The sequence below is a fragment of the Pezoporus occidentalis genome, unplaced genomic scaffold, assembly GCF_034315485.1.
Source record: "Pezoporus occidentalis ecotype Australia unplaced genomic scaffold, CSIRO_AGI_Poc_V1 ctg26, whole genome shotgun sequence".
NCBI classification, from domain to species: domain Eukaryota; kingdom Metazoa; phylum Chordata; class Aves; order Psittaciformes; family Psittacidae; genus Pezoporus; species Pezoporus occidentalis.
In genome coordinates, this window is record NW_026914502.1 from 5,396,641 (window position 1) to 5,417,005 (window position 20,365).

General features: G+C 44.1%; 2 protein-coding genes across 7 annotated transcripts in view; one reads left to right on the forward strand and one right to left on the reverse strand.

Annotated features, from left to right (window-relative positions):
• The window catches only part of CRYBG3 (crystallin beta-gamma domain containing 3), an 89,740-nt gene extending 87,705 nt beyond the window's left edge, over positions 1-2,035 (forward strand). For both annotated transcript variants that reach the window (XM_062624009.1, XM_062624008.1), the window contains exon 22: positions 716-2,035. In XM_062624009.1, coding sequence (XP_062479993.1) covers positions 716-804 — 89 coding nt within the window. In that variant the 3' untranslated portion in view covers positions 805-2,035. The remainder of the gene's footprint in view (positions 1-715) is intronic.
• On the reverse strand, positions 1,613-16,382 carry RIOX2 (ribosomal oxygenase 2). Of its 5 annotated transcripts, XM_062624020.1 has the most exons (11): positions 15,457-16,382; positions 14,684-15,119; positions 13,201-13,320; positions 12,177-12,305; positions 9,141-9,244; positions 7,591-7,693; positions 6,816-6,981; positions 6,233-6,321; positions 4,919-5,029; positions 4,240-4,367; positions 1,613-3,753 (listed from the first exon to the last, which is right to left on the reverse strand). In XM_062624020.1, the coding sequence occupies exons 2-11, from the start codon at positions 15,113-15,115 to the stop codon at positions 3,708-3,710; spliced, it is 1,428 nt and encodes a 475-aa protein (XP_062480004.1). In that variant the 5' UTR covers positions 15,116-15,119; positions 15,457-16,382; the 3' UTR covers positions 1,613-3,707. The 5 variants fall into 5 exon arrangements, with proteins under 5 accessions (XP_062480004.1, XP_062480005.1, XP_062480008.1 ...); XM_062624021.1 differs by lacking the exon at positions 15,457-16,382 and having other exon boundaries at positions 1,613-3,750; positions 14,684-15,250; XM_062624024.1 differs by lacking the exons at positions 13,201-13,320; positions 15,457-16,382 and having other exon boundaries at positions 14,684-15,250.
• Positions 16,383-20,365: the final 3,983 nt, after the last annotated feature.

The following is a 20,365-nucleotide window of genomic DNA, read 5'->3' on the forward strand; positions in this document are numbered from 1 at the left end:
AGACAAAATGGTGAAGGAAAAGCAACCACAGGAGTTTAACCACCATCACTAATTCATAAATAGCTCCTACAGAGTCATTAAATGCAATCAGGTGATAGTGGTGGCAGCTCTTCCAGTATCTGCGAGCTGTGCTGCCTCGGTTACAGCACAACACAGTGTTGAATGCTGGGGTTGCGTGATCCTGCTTAATAGCTCTTCAGAACTTGTTTCTTTTAGTCAATTGCTATGTATGGTATAATGATAAAAAAAATCAGTGTCATTTCTATGCTACGTGAATTCAAAGGGGAGAAATCTTATTTTAAGGACCTCTAAGTTTGTGGTTGAAACGGGTGTGCTACACCAAATCACTACGCGTCTACTTGTGAATCTGTGTATTCCTTGTAGAGCAGTATGTGCCTTGAAAATCCACATAGCAGGGGCTCGGTATCTGCTGAAAGCAAAATGTCTGTAGGGGTGCTAATTTCTGTGCACCAAGGTACATTTGTGGTATGTTCTGCTTCCTGGCCAATGGAGCCTCTCAGGGCTGAAGCTGACAAGTGACTGTTTGAAGGAGACAAACATAACGGAGGCAGAGGGGCAGAAACAACTCCCTGTCTCATAGAATTTCCGGTTTCCATCTGATTTTCCTACTTAGTCACACTTCTTAAAGATCATACGTGGGCTTCTCTGAGCATTTTTTACAATTTTGCCTTCATGATTTTGTTCTGTTTTTTAGGAGGAAATTATTATGACAAGAATCACATCATTATGAATCAGCTGACAGACAACAAACAGTCACAAAAATGGGATATTGAAATATTGTGAAACCCACCACACAGATGGACCTTGTGTGTGTTACGAACACCTAGTGTGGAAAAACACCCAACCAACTACTGAAGTCACACACCACTGGAACATTAAGCAGCAACTCCTCTCTGCTTTCCTTCCTACCAAGCACCAGCTCCTAAAAACAACTGAATTTTGCACAAATACGGAAGATGGGAGGTTGGTATCATGTCTTTCTGCAGGGAAGCTGTGCTTTAGAGGCCGCTCCTGTGAAGGTCACGGTTATTTTTCATCTGGAGTATTAGAAGTAAATGAAAAGAGTCTACATGCAAGTTTTGCAGGATGTGAACTGCAAGGGATAATATGGGAAAGCCTCTTTAGAAATGTTGTCTTTACCTTCCCCTCAAACTGACGGAAGCTCACTGAAGAATGAACGCAGCATGGAAGAGGTTGTGTTGGACTTCCATGTCCCAGTTGAAACTGTTTAGGTTTCAAGTGACCCTGAAGCTCAAACCATATCTCTTGCTAAATGCAGTTTACTTTGTTCATAAAGACAATGCTGGACTGGAATTACCAGCTCAGTAGAGAAAGCCTGACTTCCCCCTGCCCCGATGTTACTGGTAGGTCTTTGTTCTCATTTGTTTTAGCAGTACCAAATTTCCAGGTTCAGGAACTGGTTTTGCTGACCCATGGCCTGTTTCCAACCAGTGAAACTGTGAGTTATCACTGAAGATCACCTTCAACATGGAGCCATATCTACACGTATCAGAAGAAACGGTCCTGGGTCAGGCTAGACTTCTACAAGGGCTAGCTGCATTTAGAGCAGTAATGATTTTAAAGCCTAGCCAAAATTTGTTTTGCTGTATATAGATTAATTTAATGTAATTTGGTCTTGAAACCACATCTTCCTTCAGAAGATAATTCCTAATGGGTATTTTCAAAGGTGCTAGCAGGCTATTTCCAAACTTGTCTAATGTAAAAAGAACAGCGTAACTACATGTTCACATTACTGTGGCTCATCAACACCTCAGGCATCTTAGCCCAGAGGATAAGGACGTGCTGGCCCTTCCCTCAATTTCAGCACTGTGCAGCCACCTTATGAGCTATCACTTGAGACAGACAGCACCAAATACCTGACTGGAGTGCAGCTGTTGCAGGCTTGAAAAGCAAACAGGGGCAGAACTGTAGGCAGCTGTTGAAAACCTGATGTGAAGTCCCCTTGGATTACTGGTAATTTCATTTGGTTTCAGTATCACTAAATTAATCTATTTCATAAAAAAGGTATTTTTTTCCTTCTTTGTATATTCAGGTTATGTATTTCTGTAACTATTTAAAGAGTTCAGGTTAGCTACAGATGGATATTTTCGTTTCCAAAAGCTGTAACTTTTCCAGTTGTTCATGCAGACACATCCCCAAAAGAAATACAACCACATAACCCTAAGTTTGCCACAGAAATAAAATAAATGGATGTCTATTTTTGTATGGAGTTCTATATAGTATTATTTAAAAATAAATCTACTTGCACTTACTATTTTACATTCTAAAATTATCCTAGCTGTTTAAGTAACAGATTTTCCACTGTCTGTATATATTCTACAGCACGTGTTTAGCCTGTTCTATGTAAGTCAGTCAGTGTGTCAAGTGTTCTGCATGGGACTTGCTCTCCCTCTGAAATTTTAAAAGCCTGTGTAAAACGTTCTAGTCTTTTAGACCGAGGATGACTAAATCCTCTTTGTGTCAGTGTTAAAGAGCAAAGTAAAAGCAGGCTTTTGTACTGAAGAGATCTCGAATGTAAAATGCCAAGCATGTATATTTTAATTGTATAAAACTTTTTTAGGAGGAACATTTTGCTTGTTGGTTTCTTTTTAAACAAACTAAATACAACTCTCGTTTTCAGCAGGTGGCAAAGCATGTTCCTGTCAAATCCTTCCTTTCAAATGGACAGAAAAGGGATGAGGATACTGAATACGTGACTGTGACATTACACTGGGGGGTTGGAAATAGATGATCTTAAGGTCCTTTCTAACCCTTACTATTCTATGATATTAAATATTGAGGTTCAGTATCTGCAGTACCTGCACTGCTCCCATCAAACACCACTCAATGAGCATTGAAGATACATATTCCAGTTACAGGTTTGGGTTACTTTCATGTTAAATGGAGGCAGACATTAAATAGCTTGATTATTCGAGTGGTTTCCTGTGGTTATAGGTTGATTACTAACTATACAACCATACAGTCTGATTACAAACTACAACCAGTGGTTACAGTAGTTTGATTATTCCAGTGGTTTCCTCTCATCTGAGGATGAGAGGAAAGGGGTTTTCTTGAGCAAAGTCCTCACCCCTTTGGGAAACAACGGCCACAGCTTTTCCTGAGCAGCTTTTGTTCTTTGGGGGCAAACAAACAGAACAAATGGGTTTTCTTGCTGGTGAACTTTACACATTAAAAACCAAAAGTTCCTGTTCTTAGCCCAAGCTCCTGGAGCGTGCTCCATCTGTACTTTTAGATGTCCTCCACAGGAAGGCATACAGACAGAGGAAAGGGGACACCACAGCACTATGGTGTTAACTGTGAGTAGATTCATCCAGTCACAGACCCAGAGTTGCAGTCACTGGACACTAAGCAGCTTACCTGTTTTTTCCCAGTGCCTGTTTTCCCAAAGCTAAGGGAAGTATTTGGCATCAATATATATGTATATATTGCAATGCCTTGTCAGACAGCACTACAAACCTGGATGTATAAAAAGGCATTTAATAACAAGAATCAAGAGAGATTCTTGATGGCTAGAAATACTGCTTGTAGTAGCAGCTTTTCACAAAAGCATCAAATAACTTCAATTAGACATTCAGTCCATAGTGACAAGGCAAGGTTTTCCTTCTCTTCATCTGAGGCAAGGTTAAGCTCTTTAACACTAACAGTGCTGCTACACCAAATCTGCTTCAGTGCATCCAAGTACGACAAAGGAAACCGCAGTCCATGAGTCTGCTGGGGGGGGGGGGGAAAGAAAGAAGAAAGATCTTTTAGCAAAACACAGTGTCCCTTATTACACAGAGTGTGTTATGGTCCAGTTACTGACTAGCAGGTACATGCTCCCTTCCCACATCACATTGGTATTTTTAAGTGCATCTTCCAACTGATGTAGTATTATCCTATCACCTCTCAACAGAAAAATCCCTCACATCTCTTGCATGTTCTAGCACACTTCACCCAGGAGCCTGACTCCTACGCCGAAGAATGACATACCATGTTTAAATTTATACTCTTGCCTATTATCTTTGGATAGAAAGAAGCTTCTATATGCCACACACAGCCTTTGGACACAGTACGCCAGCACCACAGAGGACCTCCATTAATACGGCTGGAGTCTTTAAGCCAGGAAGGTATAGTCTAGGATTTGCACACATTGTACAGGAGCCAGCATACAACATCATCTACCCCTATTCTCTGCACTGGGGGACAAGTGAGATTTACCTTACAAGGAAAGTAACTGTCAGCCAAAAAGCCTTGCTGTGATTACTGGGACAAGAACAGGCCGTGTTCCATTTTGCCTTTACAGTGTGTTTGTGCAGACCTGTAGTCAAGTGGTTCAGGGCACAGACCTAAGATACATCTTCTTAGTATCATGAAGTGGAACAAAATGTTCCAAAGCCCACAGCCACTCTTCAGGAGTGCTTATGTTTCCAGCAAAAGCACATTCTTACTCAGCAGGTACAATGCAGATGAACCACCTGCAGTCTTTATTAACAATATTAAAGTTCCTTCCTTACCTTTCAGTAAAAGGAACACTCTCATCTTGCAGGATGGTTCAGTTGACACAGAACCTAACAGGTTCAATGTGGCATAAATATATGCATGAGGCACAGTGTTCCCTGCTATGAGTGACCAGGCACTAGTGTATTTAGTAGCTGTAATAAAGGATGTACTGAAGGATACAGCAGAAAGAGACACTTTTGGCCACTGCAGTGGCTTTGTTAGCTAGGAATGAGGCATGTGCAAGAAATTCTGTTAATATATCTAACACTTAAAGCATGAGATTACAGTCCTTAGTTTTACTGAACTGCCTCTGTGTTGCAATGCAGCATCCTGCTAGTTTAGTCAAGTTCATCTAACACAGCAAACCTTCTTTAGGTGGGTGTGTGTGGGCACAAACCTGGGGTGTGCCTTCCTCACTGGCTGTATCCTCTTCAGTCCCCATCATGTGAGTTTCTCTTTTGTTCTTTAAAGAATGATACACGTAAACCATCTCTCTGCAAACTTCATCCTAAAAGACAAGAAGAGAACGCTTAGTTACATATGACCCACAGCCTCAAATTTAGCTCACTGAAGTGACAACATCAGCCCCTTAATTCAGGAGTCCACTGCTGCATCACTGAAAGCAATTACCATTCCCAGCTGAATGATCCAACAGCCATAAGGGAATCTCCACACCCTCTTTGAACATTTATGTACAACATATAACCTTTTGCTTTAACACTGCCTCCGCCAGCTCGCAGGACTGATGCTCTATAGAAAGCACAGCATTTAAGTGCATCTCCCAGAAAGTCTTAATGAACAAGTGGGCATCAGTAAATTTCCATTCTGATCCTGATCTGTCCCTTGAAGAGTCATATGCCTGTTATCACTTCTTGGTCAAAGCTGTGCAAACCAATTCAGACCGCTGTGGGCAGGTCTCACGCCAAATCTGTGTCCAAAAGGCTTGCATGTGGGCTGTTACTCAGGGTTTATCTGACTGACATCAAAAGGCAAGGTGGCAAAAGAGAAGAAATATCCAAACCCTACATAGTCTCACAGCAATAAGGACGCAAACAAAACAGATGAGAGAAGTCAGAAAGTCACAGTATGTTTGCCTGGAAGGAAAACATTCTAGGTGTACAAAAACAGCCAATAAAAGCACAAGATAAGTCTGTCCCATCTGCCCTCACCCTCCCCTTTTCTGATTAAGACAACAAAAAGCACTTCTACAATTCCATGCTAATAAACCTCCGTAACTAAGAATTAGTCTGAACACAACATACTACAAGATGCCAGCACCTATTTTGTAGAACAGCTTTGTAGTGCCACTGGTCCCTGTTTAGGGACAAAGCTAACTGGGAAGCGAAGACTAAATGCAACCACAGTCAGGAGCAGCTGCAATCAAGAAAATTCCCTCTCTTGAAGGAACCTATTTTCATAATTTATTCATGCTCTCAAATACCAAGAATAAAAACCAAAAATCCATTATCAAAAGCTACAGCTGCTAAATGGCCTCTATCTGTAATGATAACCTGCAGGTCTCCAGGAAGGCCTGTTGTCTCTGCTCGACAGCAAGCCCACTGTCTCCTACCAAACCCTAATGGAATGCAGAATCTAAGCATTAACTGCACAACCCTTTTAGGCCAGTACAGAGCAACAGTTCACATACCTTGTGCTCCCCACTGCACACCCCCAAGCCCAGGCATAGAAGGCTGGGCTTCACTGTACTTACAGCGTTCTCTTGGTCTGGTTCCACTGTAACGATTGCGTGATCTCTGAACTGCAGTCGGATTTTGCTATCAATTTTGGGGTATTTCCCACCTATGTAAAAGAAATTCTTCATTAGCAAGGAAGGAAACCAGATAGCACAAACCGAGACCTCTGTGCGCTGCCCACTCTCTTGTGGTGGGATTGCTTTGCTAACCTATGTTTAAACACCCACGTTGTCAAACCCAGACAGCAAGAAGTGAGAGAGGGACTTTTTAATTCTCTCATCTTTATAGTATACAGATCTCTGTAACAGCAAGCTAGAACATAAGGTCAAACTCTACCAGTTAAACAGGCTCAGTACGCAGCAGTTTATTAAAGCTGCCAGTCTAGTACAACCCTTATTTCACAGAGAGATGTGTCGTCTCTTCCGTTAGGTACAGGGAATCAACCAGCTGGAATGTGCATATGCACACGTAGAGCCTAGCACAACATGAGGCTGATGCTAGACCATGATCTCTGCCTACCATAAAATATCACAGTTCTAAGAGGCAGCGTTAGCAACAGCTGTACCGTCTCATCAGCCAGTTTGGTAACTTCAAATCTACCTGGAGTCAAAGTATCAGAGTTGCATCCCAAGCAAGGTGGCAGCCGGTTCATAATGAAATCCTTCTTCATGTCAGATGACCTCAGTTCTCTGGTGTTTTCCAGATGGTCTGCAAGCCGCCTCAAAAGGCTGCTCACCTTTTTTGTTGAGTCAGCTACATCCACCTGCTAAACATGCACATAGTTACTCACATGAACTTAAACTAAACAGACTAGCCTAAAGAGGTGCAGTAACACAGTGAAAACCTGGACATTCCTCTCTCAGCTTTGCAGAAGCTAACACTCCCAACATAACCGTTTCTTCTACCCGTTCCCCATGAGCTGTTCACACACCAAAGCTGATCATTTTCTCCCACTCCACAGCTAGCTGCTGTGCTAAAAGACTTGCTAGTGTAGCTGAAAAAGGGACCTGTTCCTTCTACGTGCTGACCAGCAGCACAACCAGACTACCACAATGAAATCACAGGACAATTTACAGCTTTACTGACTTTAAAAGATTCAAAAGCTTGTCTGACAGCTCCAAAGCAAACAGCATTACTTTTAGAAGGAAACAAGCTATACAAGGACACTACGATACAAACGAAAGGCAGTGCAAAGAAGCAGACAATGCTTCAGATGGAGCAAACCTCTGAACAGTCAAAAGACTTCAAAAGAAGTGATTGTGCTACTGGACAATATAGTGCCTTTGCATTGAGCTTTCAAACAAGATACACGCTTGACTCAGTGCTGAAGTTCCGGCTGGATGCACTGTTACTCCCTTTAGTCCCACCTATTTACCATAAGCAGTTTCCTTGGTATGCTTGTCCGCAGTGCCACATCTTCTTTTGCTGTATCAAACACAAGGCCAGGAATTGCATCCAGTAAGAAATCTCCCCAAGAGCTGAAGGACAGGAATTAAAATAGTAATAATAATTACTAAAATAGTTGCACTGAAATAAACAGACAAATGATGTCAAGAGCTGGAAACACACTGCTCCGATTCCAAATCGGCTTCATGCCTTTAGCCCTTCCGTTACCACTCGGTAGTCCCATGCAGTAGCTCACTCTCAACTGTATGTGCATCCTCACTAGTTCCAGGTCAGTGGCACAGAGGGAAGGGACTGGCTTGAGAAGGGTCCAGTTTGTTTTCATTCAGGCACTTGCCATTTACCAGTGGATTCAGCTTAAAGCCAACCTCAGTGAATTAAGAAATTACTACCAGGGCCACTATTATCCAATTGCACGCACACACAGCCTCACTGCACACAATGCGGGGGGGGGTGTGTGTCATTTAACATGCTTTCAACACACTTCTATTGGATGAAGTAATGCACTCAGGGTTATCAAATCCTTAAACCAGCTTTTATCTTTACTACAGACTTAATTGTGACCCCAGGAACAAGACCCCTAACAGATCTCTACAGCTGTATCAATGATACATAACAGGCACCCTGTAGGTGCCTGTGTTAAACCCCCACTGTTAGCCTACATACTCTAAACAGCACCAATAAAAACAGGCCTTTGGTATCTTGTTTGTTCTTGCAATTGGGGAACAGAAGCACAAGAGGAGGGGAGGGAGAACTACCGCCTGCACTCTCTGCCCAGCTTGAGTCAAGCTCATCAGGAATAGATGTGCCGCTCAAGCAAAAGTGCTCTCCTGTCCACATGTGGCCTCTCTCCCCACCACATCCTCAGTGGCTGGTTTAACAGGCAAACAACTCGGGCAAATGCCCAGTATCCACTGCTGTCAGCAGACTCCACAAAACCAGGGCAAGGAGCAGAGCAGGGCCTGTCCTCCAACACACACTTGACCCTCTGCTCTTGCCCTCAGCACTCTCCATTTCCAGCACTGATCTCCAGTTGAGTTTGCAGGTGTAAGATTACCTTCCACATTAAAGTCTACCTCTGGTAAATAATAAAATAACAAATAAAAAAGCAATCAAGCTTGTGGCACAAAAACCTGGTAAACAGGTGGCTTAAAACAAACCCCTCCTTCTCCCAAACATCAAACCTTCAATTACTGCTACCTGAACACTAGCTTAGATTCTGTAACTAACACCAGGGTACATACGTAATAGTGGGGTACCAACATATATTCATATCATTACATCTCTGGGGCAAAGGTCCTATCCCTGTGTTAATCACAGAAAAACAAATCACACAAGGGCTAAATAGAATGAACACAGAGAAGAGCTAAGCAGAGCTCATTATAAGGGGGTTTTCATTTTAAGAAACTGGACATTGCTTCTTTGAAACACTGATTTCAGGTCTGTACTATTCACACACGTTATCTGGCAGAAAACCATTTCAGAAAAGCCACACTAAAAAAAAGGCTAAAGAACACTTACTTGTTTTGGTAGGTACTGATGGTCACGTGTGTAGAATAGGGGATCCCAGGAGGAGTGTCAGCTTGGTGAATAGTCCCTCTTGGGAAGTACAGCAAGTCACCTGGCTGCAAGAAAATGAAGAATTGATTCAGGGCACCTGGTCAAACCTAAATGTAGTCAAAATAGAGAAAATACTCCCTGAGCAGACAGACTGACAACATCTGTTCTTTAAAAATCACAAAATAAGAGATCTGCCATTGTACACTTTAATAACATAGAAACTAAGAACATAGAAACACTCTTAAACCAGAAGTCCAATACCTTAAACTTTCCAACTTACTGTCAATATTTACTATACACCAGTCTGAAAATAGGAAGCAAGCTTTTACCATGATAGAACATGCATACCCCAGCTCAGCTGCATAAAGGAGACAAGCAGCTGAGATGAACCTGCTGACAATACAACGGGTTAGCAGAGGAGCAATACAAAGTGAATTTGGTAAGATCACGTTAAAAGGAAAGGCCAATATCCCACAAGAAAAGCCAAATATTCTACTAAGATGTTAATCTGTTATAATACTATTGTTTGAAACTTTCAGTTAAAACACTTAAACAAGGACAACCTACCTCCTACTTATCTTTCTTCTCACCTACCTAAATTAAATCTCCACACTGATAAAAATTTAGATCCAGGGAAGTCAAGATAAGGGAGAAGCACAAAGTACACAAAATTGCCTCCAAGAAGGAAAAAACAGTTTACTTATAGCTTCTCCTATAAACATTTATATAGTTTGATAGCACAGTCAAAATCCATAAAGCAACAGTGGTGAAATCTGATTCCATTTTATTTTACCATTCCTTAAATTCAGTCACATCACCTACTTAGAGCCCAGAGAACTGTAACACATATACATTTCAAGTGAACGCTACCTGAGTTTTCACTGAAAGGTCTCTTTAGATTATAATGTTTCACAGGACTTGGCAAGATCAAGTCTCCTCATCCCTTTCTCACAAGCTGTAAAGCATCACAGATCAGCTTTGTATGATCTACTTGCTCTGAAGCAAGCCTGTCTCTGTCATTAATAAACTGCCTTCCTTACCAGTGCAGGGACTACACTAACCAACTAAGAGTATTTTTAATTCTCTTCATTTGCTATGTTGCACATCCTCAGCAAGAAAATAAACTGGAGGAAGGGTCACACAGGGGAACAGCAAGAGCCCTGAACATCTACCAGAGTGGTGACAAACTAGTCTGCAAAAGGTGGTATTTCATGCTGCAGCACCCTATGCCTACCACTAAGAAGCGGGGATCATGATTCTTCCAAGCAGTCTTCACTGCAAAGTCCAGCTCTTATCAATCTTATCTGCTGGACAATTTCATCACCACCATTCACATGAGGCAGCAATCACAACACTCCACTATTAAAATAACCAGGATCTTCAGATTCCAGGTGGCAACACCCAAGCTGGGAGAGGACAGAGCATGTGACAAGAGACAATGCAGATCTGGTCACTTTGCTGCCTTCTTACTTCTTAACTGGAGGAAGGAGAGGAGAACAAGGGAGAAGGTACCAGGAAATCAAAATGGAAAACCATATAGACAAAAGGATAGATCACCTCCTGTCAAATAAGCTGTGCTTGACATCAGTAACAAACCAGCCACTGCCACAGCCTGCAGGGACCTTATACACAAACCAGCATGCTTTGCTGTCACTCCTCTACCAGGTTTTAGTGGGATGGAAGAACACCACCAGTACAGTCTCTAACTGGTCCATTTGTTCTAAACTGCCCAAGGAAGGCAGACTGCAGGCAGGAATACAAAAAGGAGAAAGGAAATATTCTAGCAAGATGTTTGGGCAGGGAATCTGAGAACATCCCTGTCAGAGACAGCTCCAGACAAACAATGAAAATCTGACAGAAAAAAAATGGGTCATGGGAACTGCAGAACATCAAACAGAAGAAAAATAACCCTAAAAAAAAGTTACATCATTTATAAGCCCTTTCCAGAAGCAAGTACTGTCACCCCATTAATGCCGGTAAAATGGCTTGTAAGAAACATCATTATTCCATAAAAATCAAAGGCATTGAAGTCCAGCCCAAAACGTTCCCAGAATTAAAAAGGGACTTGTAATTTACTGGGCTTTGCATCACCCAATAGGTCATGACAATTGCAAACACTACCAGCTGTCAAACTACACAGCTCATGATGTCAGTATCATGTCAAATGTGTCATACAGAAACTACCTACAGCCAAAGGCAGGACTGAACAATGGGAAGATCAGAGACCTTGCAGAGAGGCCCTACAGACAGGCCACAAGGCAGAGAAACTAATGAAGCTTCCAACAGAGCAGCACTGTCTGCAGGATAAACACCATGCTTCAAAAGCACAAGCACAAGCACGTAGAGCAGAAAGGGACAAGTATCAGATGCCCTGCTGTCAAATGGGCTGCATTCATTAATCTTCATGAAATGCTCTTTTTATTCCAAATAACAGAAAAACAGTCATACTGGTTTTGGGTTTTGGAAAGGGAAAAGAAACAACCCAAAACCAACTACTACATAAAATTAATATGGGGATTAGGCCATGCTTGTGTTTAACAGCCAAGGGTCAATATTTAAAACCGATTCACCAGAACAGTGACAACCTGTAAAGCAGTAAGACTCAGTGCATAGAAGGATTAGCCTGGTGGATTACAGACAGCATGTAAAAGCATTAAAATGTTTCATAACGATATACAAGGCTAGGATTTTTCATGCACACAACTCCACAAACATGATCCAGGAGTCAGGATGCCCAACTTGGAGAAAACTGGAGAATTTCCAGAAATAACTGGTTTCTTGGTCCATTGTTTAAATACTACAGCAAAGGAAACCTTTGAAAAAGGATAGGTTAAGACAACCGGCACCCAAACCTCTTGTGCTCGCGCACCAATCCTCCCCTCAACTTCACAACCACCATCATTCAGAATACTGCCTTCAAGAAACAGACCATTTTAAATGTGACTACTTTTCTGGCAACCACAACCCAGGCCATGTAAAACAATTCAACTATAATACCTTTAATATGAATTCATGCGTGGGATTCCCAATCCTGTCTTCTGATTCAACATTATATTCCCGAGCTAAATGCACCGTTGGTTTATAGAGCCGCCAGTGTTTCTCGCCTTCCAGCTGAAGGATAAACACCTGCAAAAGACCATCAATCCAGATGCATAAGGAGGCATTGCTGCCCCTCACACACCCAACTGATCAGGAATTCCGAGTCATCTTCTGCCTTGGAAAGTCTGTGGAACCATGCCAGAAATAAGGGATGGAAAGCAAACCAAAGTGACAGGTTGCTTTTCTGACAACAGAAGAGACAGATTTTATCTTCCCTGCTCTCAGCACCTCCACAGCACAGCAGGATTCCTTTCACATTACTTTTTAGATGTCTACAATGCAGAAATTTACATCTGAACTAATTCTTTAGGCCCTAATTAGAGGTAACAGAGTTGTGAAATGTGATCTGCTTCATCCTAAGGTATGCATTTGAAAATTCACTGTTTCTCTCCAGTCCCTTAAATAAGGGCCAGACAACTAACTCAAAAGTAATGCCTACCACACAGATACTCAAGATCTCAGGTGAGAGAGGTCTTATCACCATTCACTGACAAAGCATCAGAAACATGCTGTGAGCATCTAGGGTTGATGACATACACCAGAACATGCAGACTGTGGGGCTGCTGAACAGCAAGCATAAGGAAATCAAAACTCTAGATGTATTTAAGGGAAATTAAAATAATAAAGAGCAAAAAAATAAAGGGGGGGGGGGGGGGCGAGAAACAAATTATCTTTTCATCTAATGGAAATAGCAGGTCTGGAAAGCACAGTCCACATGACGTTACCATTAGATATACTATTTTCAGTAAAATTAGAGAAGAAAAATTACTTTAAGCCCTTGCAACCAACTACTGTTAAGTTTTCAGTGGGGAAAAAAAGCCAATCATTTTTACTGGGGGGGAGGAGGGCAAAAAAAGGACACATCCACTGCCACTAGCAAAAGCCCATGCAGAGTCTGACAGCCAGCATTGTGCTGCCCTACCTCAACATCATCGTAGTGAGGGGGAAGGCCCTGGGACCCCTGGGGAGTCATGTAAACATTGGATCCAACCAGAGACCCGAAGTAGCACTCCAGCTTCTCCTGAATCTTCCACAGCTCCTCCTTTAAAAAGAAATGATGCCGTTAATGCTGAAGAGCTCAGCCAAGCCAGGCTGCCACCCAGCCCACAGCCTCCCCATCACTGAAGAGGTTGCTCTAGAGGATGATCATACCCCTGCATGGAGACAGAGGCTGTGAAGGCAGATGCTCTGTACAAGCGTTTCTCCTGCAGTGAAGGTAATTGTAAGCCAAGAAGTTTGGTGCCCCAACATAGCATTGATGTTTGTTCTCTTCCCTGTAACACTTCTAGGTTGTGCAAATAAACAAGACTAGACAGAAGCAAATAAATCATCCTACAAACCATAGAGCATCTGAAGACAATAAATACATGCAGGACTTGCATTATATGAGCTAGCATCAAACAAAGCATACAAACGTTGGACACCTTTTTCGGTGACTCCAATTGTTTTGGGTATACATAATATTATATACATAATATATACATACAATATAGTATTTGAGAACAAATATTCATCTACATCTCACATGTGACAGACAATGCCCCAATGGGCTGACAGTCATACCAGAAAACTCCCAGACCTGCACAAGTGCAACTTCAACCAGAATTTAGGTAGGTTCAACTCAAGCTGCATAACTTCAGCGTAAGCCACGCAACATTTCAACTTCACCTGCAGCTACACTTAAACTGAGATCAGCCAGTGACACTATGCTTCAAACTCAGATGCCAGTTTGGGTCTTTATGGACCTCTTCATAATTACATTGTATTGGCACTGAGGGACAAAAAAAAAGACTACCTAAATCCAAGTACTTTACCAGTATGGAAATCCTTCACACAGCTGTGCAGATAACACTGCCTCGTTCTCATGCATGAAGACTGCAAAAGCATCAAAAAAGAACAAGAGAAGACAGCCAAAAAACGGTGGAACATTTCCATGGTACAATTCAGAGTGAGTCACTGGCAGGAATGGCAGTGTCCTGGAAACATTTTACATGGTTTCACACCTTGCCCTCCATTAAAGGAAAGCAATACAAAAGCCCCTGTTTGCACATCTAAACAGTGAGGCAGAAGTGATAATTTAAGACACAGATACATAATCAATTTTGTGCATTTCTTTTTCTAAACTTGTATGTGACAAAGCAAAAAACTGCTCTGGCACGTAAACTAAAGAATACTTAAGTTTTATAGCACAAATCAGATTTTGTTCTCACTAAAGAGCACTGAAACATGATGGGCTGTGCAAAACTACAAGTTTAAATTACTACAGTTCATTTATGGATTTCAGCAGGTCACCGCTGTCCCCCCAGATTTACTGAGGCAGAGATGAAGCTCTGTCTAGTATGACTGAAGCAAAGCATAGCACATTATAAAGCATGCATTGATTATATCCAACTAAACAAACCAACCTTAAATCTCTGAGGCTGATGAAATTGTATCGTTGCCTTTTTCTGGTCAAAATCCTTCTTCAGCTGCATGTAGTTCACTTTGCCTTCTTTATTTAAAACTTTCTTTTTTCCATTCACACATCTGCAGATATTTAGATCCCGCCCATAGTACAGACCCCGGCCACACAGTTCCTTCAGATCTGACAACTGGAACAGGGACTGGTAGTAGGCAGCCAGCAGGGGATTGTTCCTCTGAACAAGCAATGGCTTTTGCTCCCAGTACTCCCTGAAAAACACCTCTTGTTTGATGGGAGAGATCAAGCTTCCAAAGAGGCTGTCTGGGTTCTCAAAACTCATGGCTGATGGAGAACAAGCTGCTTCCACCTTTGCTCGTTTACACTGTACGGGCCCATCATTTCCCCTGTCAGCATGCCTCCCTCCTTTCTTGGGCATGTTCCTGTTGAAGAGGAGAGAGAACCAAAGCAGTCAACCAGTAACAACCTCAAGAGCTCGTGGGCCCAGAGCAGCTCCTCTTGCCTTATCCAGTGGGATAATCAGAGCAAGCTGGGAACAGCTCTGCTTTCTGATGTTCACTATGTGCTCCCAGCAGCAGAAAAAGGAAAGCTCACAACAGGCCTCCAATCCTCTCTCAAACCTCAGCAAACTCCAAAGGGCTTTATCTGGAGCCATTGCTCACAGAAGTTCAAATTCCACAACTGACATTATACTAAAGAAGATGCAATGAAACCCAACTGGCACACAACAGCTCTTTACAAATGCTGGAATCCACCTACCCCAAGAACACATGCTAGATTGGTCTTCTGTAGCAAGAGATGCAAATTGTTAAAAAGAATCAGTCAGCCTTAAGAGGATTTAATGACAACATGCAGGAGGGGATGGGATCAGAAACTTGAACCCTATTACACTTCCTTGAAATGCATTAACACTGGGGGGGGGAAAGGCAGAATGAGGACTTCCCAACAACTTTCTAGCCAGAGCACAATGGAGGAAGATATATGGCATTTCAAGTGCAAACCCAACCAGTTCAACCCAGTGGTTTGGTGTGGCATGTTCTATGCTAAGCTTTCCTGGCTTATACAGCATAAACCCAACATCCACACAGCTGCATAGTTACCAGCCTAAAGCTTTAACAGGACCTACAGGGAAGGCAGTTTCTGCAGTGAGGGGACACTGACACTGGTACAACAGCATGCACTAACACCTACACAATCCAGTGAACAGAAAACGCCACGGAAAGGGGCAGAAAGATGGAGGCCAAGTGACACAGTAGGTCACTGTGAGGGAAGGAGCAGCAAGTAACCAGGTTCAGTGGGTGTGGATGATTCAATTGGCAGGAGGGTTACAGCAGCTTCCAAAGAAACAGAAAAACTCAGAGCAAACTCCCTGCAGGTGAAGCAGGCTTTAAGAACATGAAGTAAAGGCACTTGCTTGAGGTCTCAGGCCCTGGGAACAATTTTAGTGCCAGGCATCTAGCCATGCTCACCACACAGTGGCAGTGCCCCACACCTCAGGCTCTGAAGCAGTCTCCATACTCTATCCTGAATGACCATGCTTAGCAAAACTAAGTTTGCAGAAGAGAGGGGACATCGTTAGGCCTTTCTGTTGATGCTACGCAATTACACCAAAAACTAAAATCATATCGATTCTGCTTTCATTTCTGCCAAGCTGTCAAATTTTATGGCTTATGTAGCATAAAAATAATTTTAAAGTTGGAAGCAATTAAATTTCTTTTCCCGGGTACACAATAGGCTTGGTCTATCATGTAGAAATAAAAAAGTTAATTCACAAAGGGTTTAGCTGCCAAGTTCTCCAGAAAGTTAAGGTACAACTCAAGTAACAGTCGGGCCAACACCATAATATGTGCAGACATACTTGCCATAACTTTAAGTACGCACCAGCATTTCATCCCCCAGAGTGGCCCAGAACACCAGGCAGCAGTAAAAGCCTGCCTGAGAAACCGAATTAAGTATCCTGACAATGAGCCAGCACCAAGTCCCCTAGCACAGCAGCTTGCCTGCCAGGGCTGGGCTGGCCAACTCAAACTGACTCTGGGCATGTTTCAGCAAGTCTGTGAAGCCATCACAAGGAGTTACAGTATGCTGATGCCTTCATTTTGAACTAAGAAAAAGAAAAATAATCTCAGCTTTACTCCCAAAAATAAATGCTCTCATTTATTAAGATGCTTTTACTTACACAGATCCCTTATTATGAAACTTATAGTCCAGTTCTGGTATTTACACACGGTACTGTTTCTCCTGCACAGCACTGTGCAGGTCCCTCACTGATCCACTAACTCTTGGCCACCATTTTATCAGTAGTTCCTGTAACACCCTGTACCTCAACAGTAACCTGCAGTCTCCTTCATCCTGCAGGAGGGAATCCACATCACCACCTTCCTAATAGAAGGCACATTCCTGGCTGCAACAAGCTACAGTTTTCTATGAGGCAAGAAAATGCTTAAGAAAGAAACAAAAAGTCTGAAAATGAGTCCCCAGTTGCCAGCAACACCTGAAGATGCTGCTGACACCAAGATCTACAACTGATATCCCCAAATGCCAGCAACACAAATGCAACCAACCCCGCATTGCCGGTTTTGAATTCCAGACCTAAATTCTTCATATATGGCATCCTCTCAGCTCACTCACATTGTGTTTAACAAGGACAAATTCAGATATGAACTATTTACAGAATGCAGCTTCACTTACACAATGTGCTGTTCCGTTGTGTTTTGTTAGTTTTAACAACTGTAGAACTACAGAATGGTTTGGGTTAGCAGAGATCATGTAGTCCACCCCCTCCCACGGGCAGTGATAGCTTCCACTAAAGCAGGTTGCTCCAAGCCCCAACCAACCTGGCCTTGAACACTGCCAGGGCTGGGGCAGCCACAACTTCCCTGGGCATCCTGTGCCAGTGCCTCAGCACCCTCAGCAGGAGAAAAGAATTATTCTTGTATCTAACCTTAATCTACCTTCTCTCAGTTTAAAACCGCTCCCCCCTGCCCTGGTAGAAAGTCCGTCTCCAGATTTCTTCTCATATTTAACTACTGAAGGGCTGCAATAAGGTCTCCCTGAAGCCTTCTCTTCTCCAGGCTGAACCAGCCCAACTCCCTCAGCCAGTCTTCACAGCAGGGGTGCTGCAGCCCCCAGTCATCTCTGCGACCCTCCTCCGGACTTGTGCAAACAGGTCCGTGTCCCTCTTAGATCCCAGAGCAGAACGCAGTGCTACAGGTGTGGTTTTGCCAGAGTAGAGGAGGAGAATCACCTCCCTCAGCTTACGGGTCACACTCCTTTTGATGGGGCCCAGCATACAGCTGGCTTCCTGAGCTGTAAATGCACACAGGGACTCATGTCCAGTTTTTTATCTACCAGTACCTTCAAGTCCTTCCCTGCGGGCCTAGAACAAAAACACACCAACAGAACGGACCTGCTCCCCACCGGAGTTATTTCACATCAACGTTTTCATGCACACCACATGCACCCATTCACGACCTCAGGCCTCGGAAGTGGCCTAGCAGCGGCGGGGCTCTCAGCTCCCTCAGACGTGATGGATGGGGAGCAGGATGGCCACAAGGACCCGGCGGCCAACTTTTCCATAAGGGAACACCGCATTAACCCGTGTTCGGAGGAGCAGCCTGCGCTCCTCGCCCCCAGCCAGCCTCACGGCCACGCTGCCTGCAGCCGCGCACACGGTGTCGGTGCCTCAGCCGCCGTAACCCCTTCAGAGCCCCGCCGTGTCAGCCGCAGCGCGCCCCGCACCACGGACGCTTCCCCCCCGCGACCCAGCGCGGTACCGGGGCTACCGGAGCCATCAGCCCCCCCTTTACCACGGCAGACCCGCCCCGCGGAGGCACTCACCCAGCCGGAGGAAATGGCGGCGGAAGCGTCACGGAGGGAAGTGTTTCCGGGTGCCGGCGGGAGCCCCTGCCCGCGGGTCCGGTTGAGAGCTGGCGGCGGGGGGGGCTTCTCGAACAGCTCCGGCCTCTTTCCGAGCGCCTCGGCGGTCTCTGGCTCCGCTGTGGAAGGGGTTCCGCGCCGCTGGCCGCTGCGGCGGGGGAAGCGCGGTGTCCCGCGGTGCTGAGGTAGCGGGAAGCGGCGGCTCGGAGGACGCGGAGCAGGAACGGTGCTCGGCGGTAACGGGGGCCCGTGTTCCGCGGCGTTTAACCTCGCGGAGTGGCGACATGGCGATGCTATCGATCCCAGCCGGTGAAGTCTTAAAGCAGTCGCCACCTGAAAACAATCAGTGCGAGAAGCTTTTCTTCTTCGTCTGCCCGTTATGTGCGAGAGAGAAAAGTACTCCTTTATTTCCCAGTATTGCACACCCGTATCTCCACTGAAGTTGGAGATAACACGGATTAGATGGGGTATACCACATAAAACCTTGTGGTTATTTGTATAACGTTTGACTTCACGCACACAAAAGTGCCTGGTTTTTAGCTGCATTACTGTTTCCTGGACCAAAATCTTGTTCCAGACCTCGTCTGAGGCTCCTCAAAGAAATCTTTGGAATCCTCACTGAGCAGATGGAAACCTCTAGAAAGATCCTTAGTTACCTTCATTAAAGATGTCTCTCAGCTGTTGGATTTACATGGGCTGAAAGACATCAGGAAAATTGTTAGGTAGGATTTGCTAAAGGTTTGATCTGGTGTACTGACAACTTGAAGCATGCAAAGCAGAAAGACAGCATACAGAATGCACCAGGAAAAGGTGCATTTTGGAAACCGCGGCAACCTTACATTGCACTGCTAATGTAAGTACAAAGTTAGATGGGGCATAAATTAGTTACTAGAATGACCTTCCAATGACAGGTAAAAGAGGGGACTGTGCTCTGTCAGCTCCTTATGGAAGGAAATAATCATAGAATAATTAGGCTTGGAACGGACCTTAAGATCATCCAGTTCCAACCCCCCTGCCAAGGGCAGGGACACCTCACTCTAAACCATGGCACCCAAGGCTCTGTCCAGCCTGGCCTTGAACACTGCCAGGGATGGAGCATTCACAACTCCCCTGGGCAACCCATTCCAGTGCCTCACCACCCTTACAGTAAAGAATTTCCTCCTTATATCCAATCTAAACTTCCCCTGTTTAAGTTTTAACCCGTTACCCCTTGTCCTGTCACTACAGTCCCTAATGAAGAGTCCCTCCCCAGCATCCTTGTAGGCCTCCTTCAGATACTGGAAGCTGCTCTGAGGTCTCCACGCAGCCTGCTCTTCTCCAGGCTGAACAGCCCCAACTTTCTCAGCCTGTCTTCATACAGGAGGTGCTCCAGCCCTGATCATCCTCATGGCCTCCTCTGGACTTGTTCCAACAGTTCCATGTCCTTTTTAATAAACTCATAATATATATAAATACATAAATATATAAGATAATGGAGCCTTTCACATTTAAAATACCCGTTCAAATTCCTCCCTTTATGGGAAATGGGCTCCTCCTTGCGGTGTAGTTGTTACTCGCACAGCAGTCACTCCTGTTTTCTGGCACTAGGTGGAACTTTCGGAACAAACGAAACGTGAGTCCAGCGAGTTCCGCGTTCATGGATGCAGGAAGCAAGCTCCCACGTGCTGAATACAGAGACCGGCAGAATGCAATGAACGGGAAAAGGGGATGGAAGAAATGAGAAAGGAAACACTGCGCATCCTGTTCAGACCTTGTTCGTCTACCACCTGGACCACTATGGTCACCAGCT